The 15000-nt window shown below is 40.5% G+C and overlaps 2 protein-coding genes across 5 annotated transcripts in view; one reads left to right on the forward strand and one right to left on the reverse strand.

Moving 5' to 3' along the window:
• Positions 1-172, reverse strand: part of LOC137980438 (ribosomal protein S6 kinase-like 1) — a 21783-nt gene extending 21611 nt beyond the window's left edge. The window contains exon 1 of one of the 3 annotated variants that reach the window (XM_068827883.1): positions 1-172. This exon is cut by the window's left edge and continues 164 nt beyond it. The gene's annotated coding sequence lies outside the window, so the exon portion shown is untranslated. The other 2 variants (XM_068827882.1, XM_068827884.1) reach the window with 2 other exon arrangements.
• An 80-nt stretch (positions 173-252) lies between these two features.
• LOC137980440 (polypeptide N-acetylgalactosaminyltransferase 4-like) overlaps positions 253-15000 on the forward strand; it is a 17547-nt gene continuing 2799 nt past the window's right edge. The window contains exons 1-5 of one of the 2 annotated variants that reach the window (XM_068827885.1): positions 253-549; positions 5884-5933; positions 12681-12929; positions 13407-13518; positions 14181-14309. In XM_068827885.1, the coding sequence (XP_068683986.1) occupies positions 400-549; positions 5884-5933; positions 12681-12929; positions 13407-13518; positions 14181-14309 (690 nt within the window). In that variant the 5' untranslated portion in view covers positions 253-399. The remainder of the gene's footprint in view (positions 550-5883; positions 5934-12680; positions 12930-13406; positions 13519-14180; positions 14310-15000) is intronic. The other variant, XM_068827886.1, reaches the window with a different exon arrangement.

Raw genomic sequence — 15000 nt, forward strand, 5'->3', positions numbered from 1 at the left:
GGTACCACACTTCTCCGCCTGTGGGGTTTCGTGTCGACCTGAAATTTCTTTTTTCATGGCACGTTCTTTCATCATATTATTACTATGAATACCAAGATGGAATTCTAATACAGGAACCTCTAGTCAGTTTCATATCTTTCAAGCTGTCATCAACAGAAATTTATGGTTACATAACATGTAACCCCACCCGGGTGAGGATATCCTTCGACTTTCATTGTTCGCCATTTGAGGACACATACATAAAAGGCTTATCAGCCAAAATTGTGTGAGTAACAGGGCTTTTGTTTTAATAACTGTTTGTCCTCCTTTTCGACTAGCGCAGCTTGTGCAAGTGAGGTACTGTTAATACTCCATGCTTGAGCTTATTTAATTTCCGAGTGGAAAGCTCTTTAGAGCTTCATGGCCTCCCAAGGGACTGTTTTCTCACGTGGGACGACGCAAAGACAGTTCAAGAAATATGTGTTGATACTTTGTGTTGTAACATGGGCAGCTATTTTCTTTATATCTGGAACATTGTTCGTGACAAGAAGATACGACATAGCAAACCAAGTACGTCTACTATGCTATGTTGTGATAAAAATAATAACTATTTGTTTTGGTTGATTACCAAAGAAAGAAATCATCCTTTAATGTTTAATCTTTAATTGTGATAATTGCCATCAGTACTCTAAACCGGCGATGGCTGATCAGTGGCTAGCTAAACAAATACAATTTACATTGAACGAAATATTAGTAACTGTGGACCAGAATAACAAGTTACATAAGCATCTGAAACAGAAGGCTAATAAAATAACCCTAATTAAGCACAATGCTTGCTTTGAAAACGTTGACAGATGACGCATGCATGTACCACGAAAAAAGGAAGACCATTTGTTACGGTTAGGATTGTTCTATGGAAGAACAAATATCTATAGGTAATTACTGAAGCTGATAGGGGCATAAATTTATAATCATAAGACCTGCTAGTGCCCTGAAAACCTAGGCTAATTTCGGCTGGGAAAGAGATATTTGCAAAATTGGAATTGATCTTATAGAACATCGACAAATCATTGATGATGCGGTGTTCCTCAAGTGATTGCCAGTTCAGATCTGCTAGCATAACAAAGACGCTACTGTTGCAAGAGTAGTCATTAAGGACAAAGCAGGCAGCTCTCCTCTGGATAAAGTCAATGGCATAAATATCTTTGGCAGTATGTGGTGACCAAACAATGGGGAGTTTAAGAAACGAGGACGGCTACAGTACAGTACAGTATAAACAACGACAATGCCAAAAGGCAGTAATGTTATTGGTGAAAAGAGGAAAAATGATTGCGCTGTATGTGTGGCACACATTTTTGTACATTTCTTTCCTGTACTCATCAAAACAACTACTTAAAATGACCAATTTTCAGATGACAACATGGACAAACAACAGTCACTGTGAATCTTTCCTTTTCTCTCTTTGCTTCAAATCTGTACGTAAGAATCTGGTTACAGCATACTTCACCCTTACTTAACCCTAACCCTAACCCTAACAGCATAAACGAGACAGAAACATTGTGAAACACGAACCCTAACCCTACCTCAAACTAATAGTTTGGAGTGACGTTTTTGTCGCCGTAGCTGTCATGGTTTCTTAACTCCCTACTGCTTGTGTACTTTGCAATTGGACAGAGCAGGCTAGCATACATGAAGGATCATGACTTGATCACCCTGTCGCAGGATGAGAGGTTCCACCGGAGAAGACACAACATTTTATTTGCCTTTGTTTTGACTTCCTCGCATTGTAGAGACCAGCTGAGGACACTTAAATAAAGTTTGTTTCCTTTCCTTTCCTTCCTTCCTTTTCTTTCCTTGTGATGTAGACACCTAAATACTTGTAATACTTAACCTCTTTGGAGTAAGTATCACTCATGGGTTAACACAGAGGGTCACAGGGTTAGCAGCCCACTGCTCCAGTTGATGGAGATCATATTGATCAAAAACTGTATTGTCAGCGTACTACCTAACTTCAGATGATATGCCTGTGGGCAGGTTGTTTATATACAGAAGGAACAGGACTGGCGCAAGAACGGTACCCTGCCGGACACCTGATTGCACATGTGACCATTTGGAGCATGACACATTAACCACAACCTTTTGCCAACGATCAGATAGAAAGTCACACAACCACTTGTTTCTTAAAGCTTGCCATGAATGCCATGATGACAAGCCTTGAGTAGCAACTTCTCATGTGGTACAGAGTCAAAGGCCTTGGCAAAGTCTAAACTTGACTGTGAATATTGAGAACCTTAGCCCATTCATTAATGATTGATATCAGCTGAGTGTTGCAAGACAAGTCACACTGAAGCCATGTTGGAGTGGAGTTATGATGGTGTTCACTGAAAGATGGCGGGACAGATGACTACATATTATGTGGTCCATAACCTTGTAAGTTAAGGCGGTGAGAAAAACCAGGAGCAGGCATCGTTCAGTTGGTTAGTGCACGGCTTTGGGCGAAAGAGGTCCCCAGGTTCGATCCTTGGTGACTTCAACATCTATTTCAACTTCCCTCTGATCCATGTAGCTGTAGTTTTAAGCACCCATAAAATGGAGCACTGACAGAGGTAGGGGGTTAAGGGCGCACCGCCGGCTTCCATTGATACCAGCCTCATAGCTGAAAGAACTACCGGCATTAAATAAGTGACTTTACCTTTACCTGTAATTCTTTGGATAAGATTTCAGGCGTTTTTATACATTGCGGCAACATTAGCTTTTTTCCAGTCAGCAGGTACACTAAGAGACAAGTAAGAGTCGTAGGACTGTTGGAAAATTGAAGTTAAAATAGGAGTTAGTTCTATGGCAGCTTCTTTAAGGATTCAAGCCATGATAAGATCTGGACCTGCCACTTTGCTTATGTCAATTTTCTGAGATAATTTCATCGCACCTAACTCAGACACAGATAACTCCGGGATGTCAGGATACGGAAATGCATCAAGTGACAGCATAGCACATAAGTCCTCACATGTAAAGACACTTTCATACTGTTGATGCAGGTCCTTAGTTTTGGCATGATAGGAGGCACAGACTTGCTATTCCAAAACAAAGTTGGAATGCCAGTTGACTCAGCACGGAGGAGTTTAAGATATGACCACGCCCTTTGGACACCCTGCCAATGGTATTGCCAGGGTCTGCTGGTTGAAGGCCACCCATTATCTTGTTTACATGTTTCTCATGTGTGTTACGAGTCATTTGAGAGAAGCATTACAGAGCTTTTTGTAAGCTTTTCTGTGTTCGCACTTGCCAGTACATTTAACTGTCTTATAAGCACGGTCAGGCTTATTCATCATGTTCTTGGTGGCAGTGCTGACCCAAGGGAGGTGGCATTTTGCTTTAGACATCTTATGTGGGATAATTGTCAAATGCCTCTTTTATACTCTCAGCAATAATATTCCATTTCTCATTGATAAACCTGTTAGGTAAGCGCTTTCTGACTAGCCTAGTGGCCCAACACGCTGAAGCTTATCCCCGGTTTCCTGAGCATGAAGTGACAAGGAGTATTTCTACTCCCCCCTGGATGGGATGCTAGTCCATTGCAGGGTTACCCTCAGCCTTAAACTTGCCGGTACCCATTTATACATCTGGGCGGAGAGAGGCACCGTGAGAGTAAAGTGCTCTGCCCAAGAACTCAACACAATGTCCCCAGCCAGGACCCAAACCCAGACCACTGAATCGGGAGTCAAGCGCACTAACCATGAGGCCACAGCGCCTCCCGATTGACCTGTTAATGGGGTTAGAATAGAGATACGTAGTGGCAAATGAGGATGGATGAGATCTTAAGCCATCAAAGTCAGCTTTGTGACACTGCAAAATGTTCTGTGGTGATTTTGGAGGACACTTTAGAGACATGCTAACTTCAAATAGAACTGTTACAGCATCATGATCACTAATACTGGGCAGGACATGGCACTCCTGGATGACTGTAGGATATGATATAAAAACCAGGTCTAACAGGTGGCCTGAGCATGGCAGAGTTGTTGAGTGAACGTGCTGAGGTAGACTATATTTATCAGAAACTTCTAAGAGGGCTTGTTCACAGGCATTGAGGGGTTGCCATACTGATGATCATCTGAACAGTCAATCCCAATGCTATTAAAATCATGTCCCAAGATAAGTAGGGAGAATGAAGCTGCAGAGAACAACTTGCTAAGAGGGTCATCCAGTAAGTGAAGTGATAATACACATGTAGTTGACCAGATGGGGATATGTAGTAGCTGGCCATAAATAGGTTTTTCAGTCTGGCAAGTTGTATTGAAACTGCAATGATTTCACACCCTAAGGAGTTTAGAGTCAAATAAAGATTCTTCCTGACTGGAATAACCATGCAGCCTCCTGATAATGATCTATCTTTACGGTAAATCTTTAAGTATCAGGAAAGATTGAGTATGTGGGAACAGATGGATAGATTTCCATTTCACAGCTGAAGATGACTTCCGGTTGGTGTAAGTCAATCATAGACTGAGTTAAGTGCAGCTCTCTTTCAGGTGCTCATGTTGAGGCCAAATTACAATTATTAATCAATAAGAGTTTAAGCTTTCCTTTTTGTTGATTTCTTTCTTTCTTGATGATGAGCAGTAACGCTGGAGGGACTAGAAGTATGTAGTGGCCGACCAGGAGAGTCACCCTCAGAGGCCAAGCTTTCAAAGCTATTATAGCTGGAAAAGTCTGCACCTAACAAAAAAAGTTGTGGAAAAATTTGAGAATGAGCACATATTACACAGCCAAACTAAAGTTCTTGGAGTCTGCATTGTAATCACGATAGGATTGCACAGACATTGCAATGCAGTTCAGGTGTTCACAAAACCAGCTGTGACACTCTTTGGTTCAATAGCTCTTTGGCTCACTGGGGATAATTACAAGTACCACATGGAAACTTGGTTGGACCAGGATTCCTGATGCCGCAGTCACTTGCTATCGTAAAGAGGAGGATTAAAAGCTTCCTTGATGAAGACAAATTGAAGATTGAGCATTGTGTCTTAGAGAGGCATTAACAAAGACGAGCAAGAACAAGCAAACAGTTGGTTCCACTGGTTCTGAGTGAATTACCCTCAAAAAGGAAGCTTTGTATTTGGCGGAAGGCACTTGATGTAAAATAGTTAGCAAAAGGCATAGAGGAGATAGTAAGACCAGCTGGCCATAGAGAAACACCACAAGGAGTAATGTGTATGTGTACATACATGTATTGATCGCATTTGTCTTGACAATTTAAGCAATTGTCTCTTATAGACATCTGAAAAATTTGGGTGTCTCCAACGGGATTCCAACCCTGACTACGGCATTTAAGCCGATCCACCTGAAATTAAAAGTTCAAGTGTGTCTAAGAGACAATTGCTTAAATTGTTCATATATGCGTGAAGTTTTGTCTATAGCCCTCACTTCAGAATTTAATTTGATCAAGTCATTTCACCGGTCTATGAGCCCAGCAAATTGACCTGCTCCCAACTGTGTGGCTCTTGTGATATCTAGAGAATCGCACTGGCATTGCAGAGGTTATTGGTTCAAATCCCATTGGACCCACCTGAATTATTCAGGTGTCTAAAAGAGCCAATGCTTAAATTGTCCAGATAAGTGCAAGGATCATTTCTCTCTTTTGTCTATTTTGTAAAGCCCTTGCTTCAAATACATGCGTTCATCAAGTTTAATCATTATTTATTATGGTTGTACATTAATTATTAAGATTCTGGAATTGGACAGTGCTGAAGATAGTAAAAACATAACTGCAGGTCTTAACAGTATTCAATTTGATAATAAGATAATTATTATTTTTGTAACCAAACCCAAGTTCTTTCTTTTTCTAAAGAAAGTGAGATAGAATTCCTTTTTTTCTATAGGTGGATGACTTGTAATGTTTTTGTTGTTTTTAAGATGTTATCAAGTCTTCACTCTTCTCTTCAGGAACAAATTGATTATTTAAGGTTAGTAAATGAAACTCCATGTGCATTGCAAGCATTAACCGTTTTGGAGACCCAGGGATTTAGAAGGGCATAGAATAACATTACTGTTAAATCACCTTTATTTGTTTCTTTTCTGTGTTTTCTTGTGAAGTGTCTTCTCTTCCCCACTGTATCTTAGCATCAGTTCTCAGATAAAGATTAGAAAGAGGCGTGGAGCCAGAAGTTAGGCAAGTGAATTGGAAAATCTTGAAGGGGATAAAGACTGAAATAGTTGTAAGCATGGGCTGCGAACTGGGTGGGAAATGGGTGCATTTTAGTGATGTAGAAATTTGTATCTTTTATACTGATGCACATCAATAATTGGGTCCACATTAATGATAGGACTATTCTTAGCTTAAAATAGTCATACCTGGTGATGTTTACTTGCCACATGGGAAGAGGCTCAAATTTAAACTGTTTTTTACCACATGGAGAATGGATCCCAAGCTACACACAACAAATTACCTCCAAGAAAAAAGTCAGCTAAAATCGTAAAAACAAGAATTATGGCCTGTTGGGTTCGGTAAATTATTAAAGCAAACATCCAAAATTTTTCCTTAAAAACCCAACTCGATTCTTTCTATACAAGTGTCATTCTTTCATGACTGTATACTCTCTGATTGGTCAATGACAAATAATGCATTCAAGAATAGGTTGTAGAGTGCAATACGGAAGTTACTGTGGAAACACAGTGATAGAGTAATTTTTTTTTTAATGTAATAAATAAAAAATGGTATTATTGAGCTTGCTTGAATTTACATTAAATGTGATTTATGGTTTAATTTAAAGAAAATTTTCAAAACATCACTCATGCCATAAATCACAAAATGCACTCAATGCTCTTGTAATAAATTTCCTTTACTTACCGGTATTTTGCATTATTGAAATATAAAAAATAGCTATAATTTTGCTGGTGGAAATTTTTTCTTCTTGTTCCTGTACAGCTTTTTACCAAATAGTTTAATATTAGTTTAAGAAATAGTAAACGGTTCAGCATGTACTACTGAGTTATAGTTGCACACAGGACTTGCTAAGCCCGAGAAATGCGTGCACAAGGTGATAGCCATTAGTGGACTCTAACTTCTTGAGTGCTTAGAAAACCTCCCAAGGGCAACTATAACTTGATAGTACAGGCGATTACCATTTACTATTTGCTTTATAACATAACCAAAATATCTTGTGATAGTTTGTGACATCCTTTCTCTTATTTGCCTCTTGCTCATTAACTTGTCGAGCCGGATTTCACTTACTGTAACCTTGCAAGATGTTTTTTTGGGTGGTTCAGGTGAAATACCCATTAGCGGGTTAAAACATGATATTTTAAAGCCGTTTTTTACAAAGCTGCTAAGAAATTTAATCAGGATTTCTCCAGGGTAGACTGATAGGTCATTGTTGTACATGTAGTTTGAGGAAAACGAGTTGTAGATGTCTTTTAGTGGACTGTCATTCCTTACCATGGCAACAGTTGGAGACTCACAGACAGCCTCAAAAATTGCCGATAATAGTTTTACCCACATGTCAAAATATTGCCTTTCTGATAGGATCCAATCATTATAATGTTTTACCATGATAGACCATTTTACAGTTGTTACTAAGTTGCCTGGCCTAAGAATGGAAGTGATCGAGACTGCTGGTGACAAGGTTTTGATTCAAACCTTCAAAATGTTCTTTTCTGATGGTAATGTAGACTAAATTAGAATTACAAAAACACAATTTATATTTATAAATTAAAGCAGTGAGTTCTGTATCAATACAAGGTCACCATGAAGCAGGTTCGTAGCCATTTATAAGCTAGGTCACTGAGCAAACAACTGTAAAATGGCTTATTGGACACCCACTGCTAAAAGGGGGAAACCCTCACTTGCCTGCTTAACCCATTGACTCCCTAACCATACTACACATTCCCCTACCCCTCCCCCTCCCCCCCCTCTCCATTGATGAGTAAAATTGTCTGGCATTAGACAGAGTAAAATCTATATCAAGTCTCACTTCCAGATAGGGTTAACAGTTAATTATTGTAATGTGAAACTTGTCATGAATGTTATTACATACATTTCTGAATATGCCAGAGCCATGACTGGGACTAGCCTAAGGTAAAAAAAAAGGTAAAATCTTTATTTAGACACGGTATTTCCTTCAGGACTTTACAATAATGAATTAAATAAATCTAGTAACTACCTAACTAAATTAAACTACTAAAAACTACCACAACTGACTGTCTGACTGTCTGACTGTGTGTGTTTATTAAGAAAAAAACATTGCAGTTAAAAAAAACTGAATTGCGCCTCTTTACAAGTAAGAAATATAAGAAATGATTTAAAAACTACTACTATTATATAATTACAAAGCGACTACTGTCAGAAATTACTTAAATGCTTCCCTCGCACTCTTAACTATGAATGAATTTGCAAATCTATTTGTCTTTACAAGAGGCATGGCAAACCTCCTCTGCCTTCTCAGCTCATATGAGATAGAAACTGAGGGAGGCAGGAGGCTGGTAATCTTACTCCGTGGATCATTAACAATAGACTTAAAAAGGTGTTCTGTTAACTTTTCCTGGTGGGCCCTGATGGACTCAAGCCCTGCTAACTGAAGGGCGTCCGAGTAGTGCACCCTGGGAAAAATGCATGATAGGGCCCTCCTTTGCACTCTTTCGAGCTCGACTTGTAGATACTTTGGTAAACTGTAATGGAAAACAGGACAAGCGTAATCTAGTGAAGACCTGATACATGCGCAAAAATATGTTACAAGATCTGAAGTAGGAACGTGCGCGCGCTTAAGTTGAATAAGAAAGTACAGTTTCTTCGACGCTTTTTTAACAAGTTCTTCTATATGGTCGTGCCACGTTAGCGTATCATTGATTGTCAAGCCGAGTAGCTTTGTGCTCTGTATGGTTTTGATAGGAGTTCCGTCTATGCAAACCCTAGGGAGTTGCGGGGAGTCACGACTGAAGGATATAACTAACTCTTTAGTCTTCTCGCCATTAAGCTGGAACAAATTTTCCTTGGACCAATCGTAGATTGCATCTACTGCTTCTTGTGACTTGCTCTGTTGGCCTTTAGGTATGTTCTCTGATACCGTAGTATCATCAACATATTTCCACATGTTGAAGATGCTTGGAACAGTCAAGTCATTAATCATCAAGAGAAAAAGCCAGGGACCCAACTTTGTCCCCTGTGGCACTCCAGACGGCACTGTGCCCCACTCTGAAACGCAGTCCTTCCCAAGTTTGACTCTTTGAGATCTTCCTGACAGGAAGTCAATCACCCAGTTGATTACACTATTAGGAATATTGACCCGCTTCAATTTGTTGACCAAACTCTTGTGGTCTATGAGGTCAAAGGCCTTTCGATAATCAAAGAGAAGGACACGCACAGAAGCACCGTTACCATCCGTTGCTTCGAGCCACTTATGAATCATACTAATGAGTGCCAACACGGTTGAAGAACCAGATATGGTACCAAACTGGTTGGAGTCAACTAGGCTCTCTAGGGCAGGTTTTATGTAATCAGAAACAATAAAGTCCTCAGATATTTTCGAGAGGGTAGACGTGAGAGAGATTGGACGCAGTTCCTTTTTTGGGTCGGTGACTTGCTTCACCTTGGGCAGGGGGATGACATCTGCAATTTTCCACATTGAGGGTAGTTTTTGCTCACTGTATGAGGCGTTCAGGATGTTTTGAACAGGAGTAACTAGGATTTCGGCGTACTCCTTTAACACCCAGTTGGAAAGGCCATCCGGGCCAGAAGCTTTATGCTTATTCAGGTGAAGCAGGTTGTTGTACACTCTTTGCACGGACACCTCTAGGAACTCTGGATTCTCTTCTAGGGGCAATTGTAGGGCCTCACGCTCGCTGTCGATGGGCTCGTAAGGTTGAAGTGGCTCCAGTAATGCATGGTTGATGGAATTAGCAACTTCTGTTGGAGACAAGTTGTTATACTCAGGAACATTGAGGGAGGAAAATAGTGACGAATTTTGCTTTTTTGATCCACTGAGCTTATTCACTTCGCTCCACCACTGGCGCGGGTTGACACCTTTAAGATCTTTCACCTTAGAAGTGTAATACTTTGCTTTACACCGTTTCCTTTCTTTATTTACTGCATTACGATAGTACTTGTACATCAGGCCTGATTTATTGGCGTGAAATGCTTGCTGGCGCTTGCGTATTAGCTCCTTCAGCTTGACCGACATCCAAGGGGCGTCCTTTGGGTAGACTTGGATCATTCTCTCAGGCATGATATTACTCATGCCGATTTCAATCACTTCGTTAAAGACCTGGAGTTTTTCCTCACAGGTAGGCTGACTGATGACAACAGACCAATTGATACTACTAAAGTACCGACCAAGGCACATCTTATTGCTGTCTCTAATGTCCCTGATGGTAATGGACTTCCGAGTGTGTTGATTGGGTACTCTCTTCCTTGGCTGGACGATAACTGTACAATGGTCTGAAAGGCCAAAGGGTGGAAAACATTCTGGAGTCGAGAAATGGTCGCCCAAGTTGGTTAAAACCAGGTCAAGCGTTGCATCGCCTCTTGTTGGAAATTTCACAAGTTGTTTCAGTTTGAAATGACGCTGCAAGCGACCAGTATTCAAGCGGTTAAAATCGCCAGCAATAATTAGCCCGCAGTTAGGAAACATGGCTTCTGCTGCTGTCAAACTGTCAAATAGATGATTGAGTAGCTTCTGACCATCGGACTCCACCGGGCTTGTCCGGCCGGGGTAGTAAACAACAGCTAAAATCACGCACGAAAAACCGCGAGGAGATCTTGAGGGCATCAGTTTAACCCAAATAATTTCATGGTCGATGCAGCATGTTAAGGTTTCCGCAAGTTCGTATTTTATGTCCTCTTTGATATACACACACACTCCTCCGTGGTCGAATGTAGAGCGGTCTTTCCGCATGATATTGTAGCCCTCAATGTTTACAACCGAGTCGCTAATGTGTTCTTTAAGCCAAGACTCCACAATACATCCGATTTGGACATTTTGCCGTAGAAGAAGTTCTCGGACCTCACTCAGCTTTGGTGTCAGAGACATAGGATTGGACAGCATAATCGATGGAACAAAATGAGAGCCGACCGCGGGTTGGACTTGGTGTTTCTTTGCTGGAATAGGAATCAAATTATTCAAATTCGCCCTCCGAGATGAGTTTGAGTAATTTGCATATGAAACTCGCGGCGAATTAAGCACAGGAATGTTGATTATTTTCTTTAATTCTTCAGCTTTGGTTTTCAAACCAGCTCTCCTGCCTCTAGGCCGACGACTTGGTACTTGAGAAGAGATAGTTTCAGCCCTCATACCGTGACAATAGAGGTCAAAGTCTTGATTCGAAACCTGCTTCGATGGTGACCGTTGAGCGGGTTCAATTAGACAAGAACAGAAAACACCAAAAAATACCCCAAAACAAATCGAGAAAGATTGAAAGGGATGCATCACGACGACAGAGCCATAAAACCTTCTTGTCTTGAGATTCGAAGACCTTAATAATGGATTAGCAAGCTGTAAATAGGAAATTTCCTGGAGTAGAAGCTAAGTGCATGCAGCCGTGACCGGCGCTTACAAAGAACAAACAATAAAAGAAATGATAAGAAACCTGCTTTACAAGGAAGTTCTTCAAGTTAGATTTAAATTCATTAAGAGAGAGTGACTGTCAAATATCCAAGGGCAGACTATTCCGCAGTACAGCTACACTAAGGACAGACTTCTTTTACAATAATTAGTGCGGGGCGAAGGCATGGCAAGGATACAGTCACTATCTCTGGGAGGTACCAACAGATCTCTGGCTGAAAGTGAGTAACTTGGAGAGAGGGAACTGTTATTTCAGATGAACTGGCTTGGGACAGATCTCACATAAATCAGAAAAACAATTACAATGAAAACATCATAAATATATCTTAAGCAGGCTCGTCAAAATACAGCACAACTCGTAAAAATACTCAGCAATACTACATACCAAAACATCTAATAAGCTATTTATTATCCAACTTTTTTTTGCACTAAACTTTTAGGAAATGAATTGTAAACAACCGAGAACGTGTGTGCGGGGCAATTTCAGCAACTAAACTAGTCAAACTGGTTTAATACTACTGTACAATAACCAAGTGTACAAATAACTAACTGTACAATGTCATGGAATATTTGTACTCGTTTCATGCGTTTTTGTACAATAACTAATACAGTTGGATAATAAATATTTAACTTACTGTAGTTATTTATGTGGACACAAGCAGATGTAAGTTTGTTAATATAAAAGGACTGAAAATAGAGGACTAAATGTTTTGGAAAGGGTAAAGGTAAGGTAAAGTCTGCCACGAGCCTAGAAGGCCCACCAGGCCGGCACTTATCTCCGGTTTCTGTAGCATGAAGCGACTGGGAGTATTTCTACTTCCCCCTCGATGGGATGCTAGGCCATCGCAGGGCTACCCCCAGCATTAAATTCGCCAGTACCTATTTATACACCTGGGTGGAGAGAGGCACCGTGACAGTAAAGTGTTTTGCCCAAGAACACAACACCACGTCCCCAGCCAGGACCCGAACCCGGACCACTCGATCCGGAGTCGAGCGCCCCAACCATGAGGCCACGGCGCCTCCCATTTTGGAAAGGGAGTTGCCAAGAATCCATATTCATGAATTAAAAAAACACGTAAATGGCTTTTACTTACTGTACACGTAGTTACGGTCATCTAGCACTTAGGGAGTGTAATTTACTTTAATTTTGATATTTAGCTCAGAGATCACAGAAGAGAAGACTTCTGTGAAGTTCCTGTCTCAAGTGCTGCATAAAAGGATAAATGACACTCTGTCCCATTTACATCAGAAGATAACTGTCCTAGAGGAGAAGTATGCTGAAAAGCGCCAGATTGCTTCTCAAGCGCTTGATTCATTACATGGAAGTAGTTTAAATGAAAATCAACAGAAACTTGTGAACCATGGAAGAACTACTGCAAAACCTGGAGGACAATCAATAGTTTCAAGGTAAATAAAACACATACCTTTCCAATAATTATTTTATAAAAGGCATCACATGCCAGACCTTACTCTTACTCTCTAACCCTAACCCTAACACCCTTTCTCAGGGAAGTGGTATTTGCCAGTAGGTACTTGTAGATCTCTTTCTCTTACACAGGGTCTGAGGCCCGTTTCTCGAAAGTCCCGAAAACTTTTCGGGCCCGAAAAGCCATTTGTGAAATTGCCAACTGCTTGTTTTGGGAAGCCGATCTTTTAACATGACTGTATTTAAGGCAACAAAAAGAAAAATAAATGTGGTTTGACGAATTAAATCTTCTCCTTTCTTGAGATACAAAGGGAATTGTGACACCCGAAAACGGCCCGTAAAGTTTCGGGACTTTTGAGAAACGGCCCCCTGGTGTAAGTTAATTAATTATAATTATTTTGTCATTATTCTCATTATTGTTGAGGTTGTTTATAATTGTTATCTGTTGCAATTTGCAGAGGACCCTTCGAAATTAAATCAAGTTTCAATGGAATGTGTGTTGACACAATGGAGCAGCCATTAGGGAGTGATGTGGAGTTGTACGGTTGCCATGGACAAGAGGGAAATCAGGTGAACGCCATTAGCGGCTCGAATTTTCCATTTTAATGTTTGTTATGTGTTTGATGCACTGTACATGCTTCGATCACTGCCTTGTAAATTATTCATGGCTACTGGTATCTCACTTTTGGTGCGGGTTTCACTTGGAAGAGACTAAAGAGATGTAAGAATTGTCATTAACTGGGTGATGTTGTCTGATAAAAAGACCACACAATGTGTGGCAGATCTAGGGTTTAGTGAAAAGGGTTCAGAGAGTTGCTTGCCAAACGCAGATCCTTTAAAGGGACTCCTTGGACACCTCCCCCACCAACAACATGCAGCGTTTGAAATTTAGGTCCTTAAAATTATTTCTAACGATTTGAAGGATGATTGTGGCTTGTCAATATCCTTGAAGTCAACTCTTTTTTGAAGTGTTTCATACATGGACTTCAAAATATCAAAGTGATATTTGTGCAATTAAGTTTTTTTCACCAGAAATCACGTGTTTTTAAAACGTTTCAATTTAAGAGATTGAAACAAACCATCCGAACCACCCCATAATCGCCTTCGGATTTCAATAATGCAAGATTTCTGCAATCACTGGATTTAGACAATTAAAGATCCAGGGGAGCCTGTGGCCCGCCCATTATTGTGCATCATTTAAAGTTATTTCTCATTGTCTTTCGTTGAATTAGGCTTGGCGATACCACGAACTTACCCATGTTATTGAAAACAAGGACAAAAGCCTGTGTTTACGAGCTGTTAGTGGCGATGATGGAAGCCCTGTAAAAACATCAACTTGTGATGAAACAGATCCTCAACAGGTATAAATTGACCGTTAGGTGTAACGTTGGAAATTTAAGTGCACGCATAATTTACCAGCCTCAATCCTGTAACTGGAGTCTTTCGCAGCACTTTCTTTATTTCCAAACCGGACAGTTAACCTCTCTAAATTATTCAAAGGGTAATTTTTAATGGTTCTTCCTTGTTACTAAGTCAATAATTCCTTCGTCTTTCGCCGGAATAGCCTGCTTTCGAACAGTGTTTTCGCGAAGAGTCGGGCATGGAGTCCCCAACGTTGAGGTCTACGTCTGTCAGCATGTGGTCGTGCTGGCTGGATTAACTTGAAGGACGTCTCAGTGAGCGAATAAGACCACAAAAAAAGATAAATAAAAAATACAGCCAGGAGTGGGGCTATTTCCCGGGCACTGGATCCTGCACTTAGACTTAAACCGTAAAGACCAAGTTAATACCCTGATTTCTATCAGAAGTGAAAGTGATCATTGCAGTTAATAAAGCAGCTTGATCAACAGTTGCAAAGAAGCCTGGAAGAATCCACGATAAAGGTCCCGTTCAAACCTGGAATTTTTCAGGCTTCTTTGTAACTGCTCAAGCTGTCATTAACTGTGATGATAACTTTCACTCGCTTGAAATTACATAACCGCATGGGCTCAACTGACCCTCCTGCATAGTAGTCAGGGTTCTTAACCAACTGAACAGTTAGGGTTGTGAGAC

Source organism: Montipora foliosa, chromosome 12 (assembly GCF_036669935.1).
Source record: "Montipora foliosa isolate CH-2021 chromosome 12, ASM3666993v2, whole genome shotgun sequence".
Lineage (NCBI taxonomy): Eukaryota > Metazoa > Cnidaria > Anthozoa > Scleractinia > Acroporidae > Montipora > Montipora foliosa.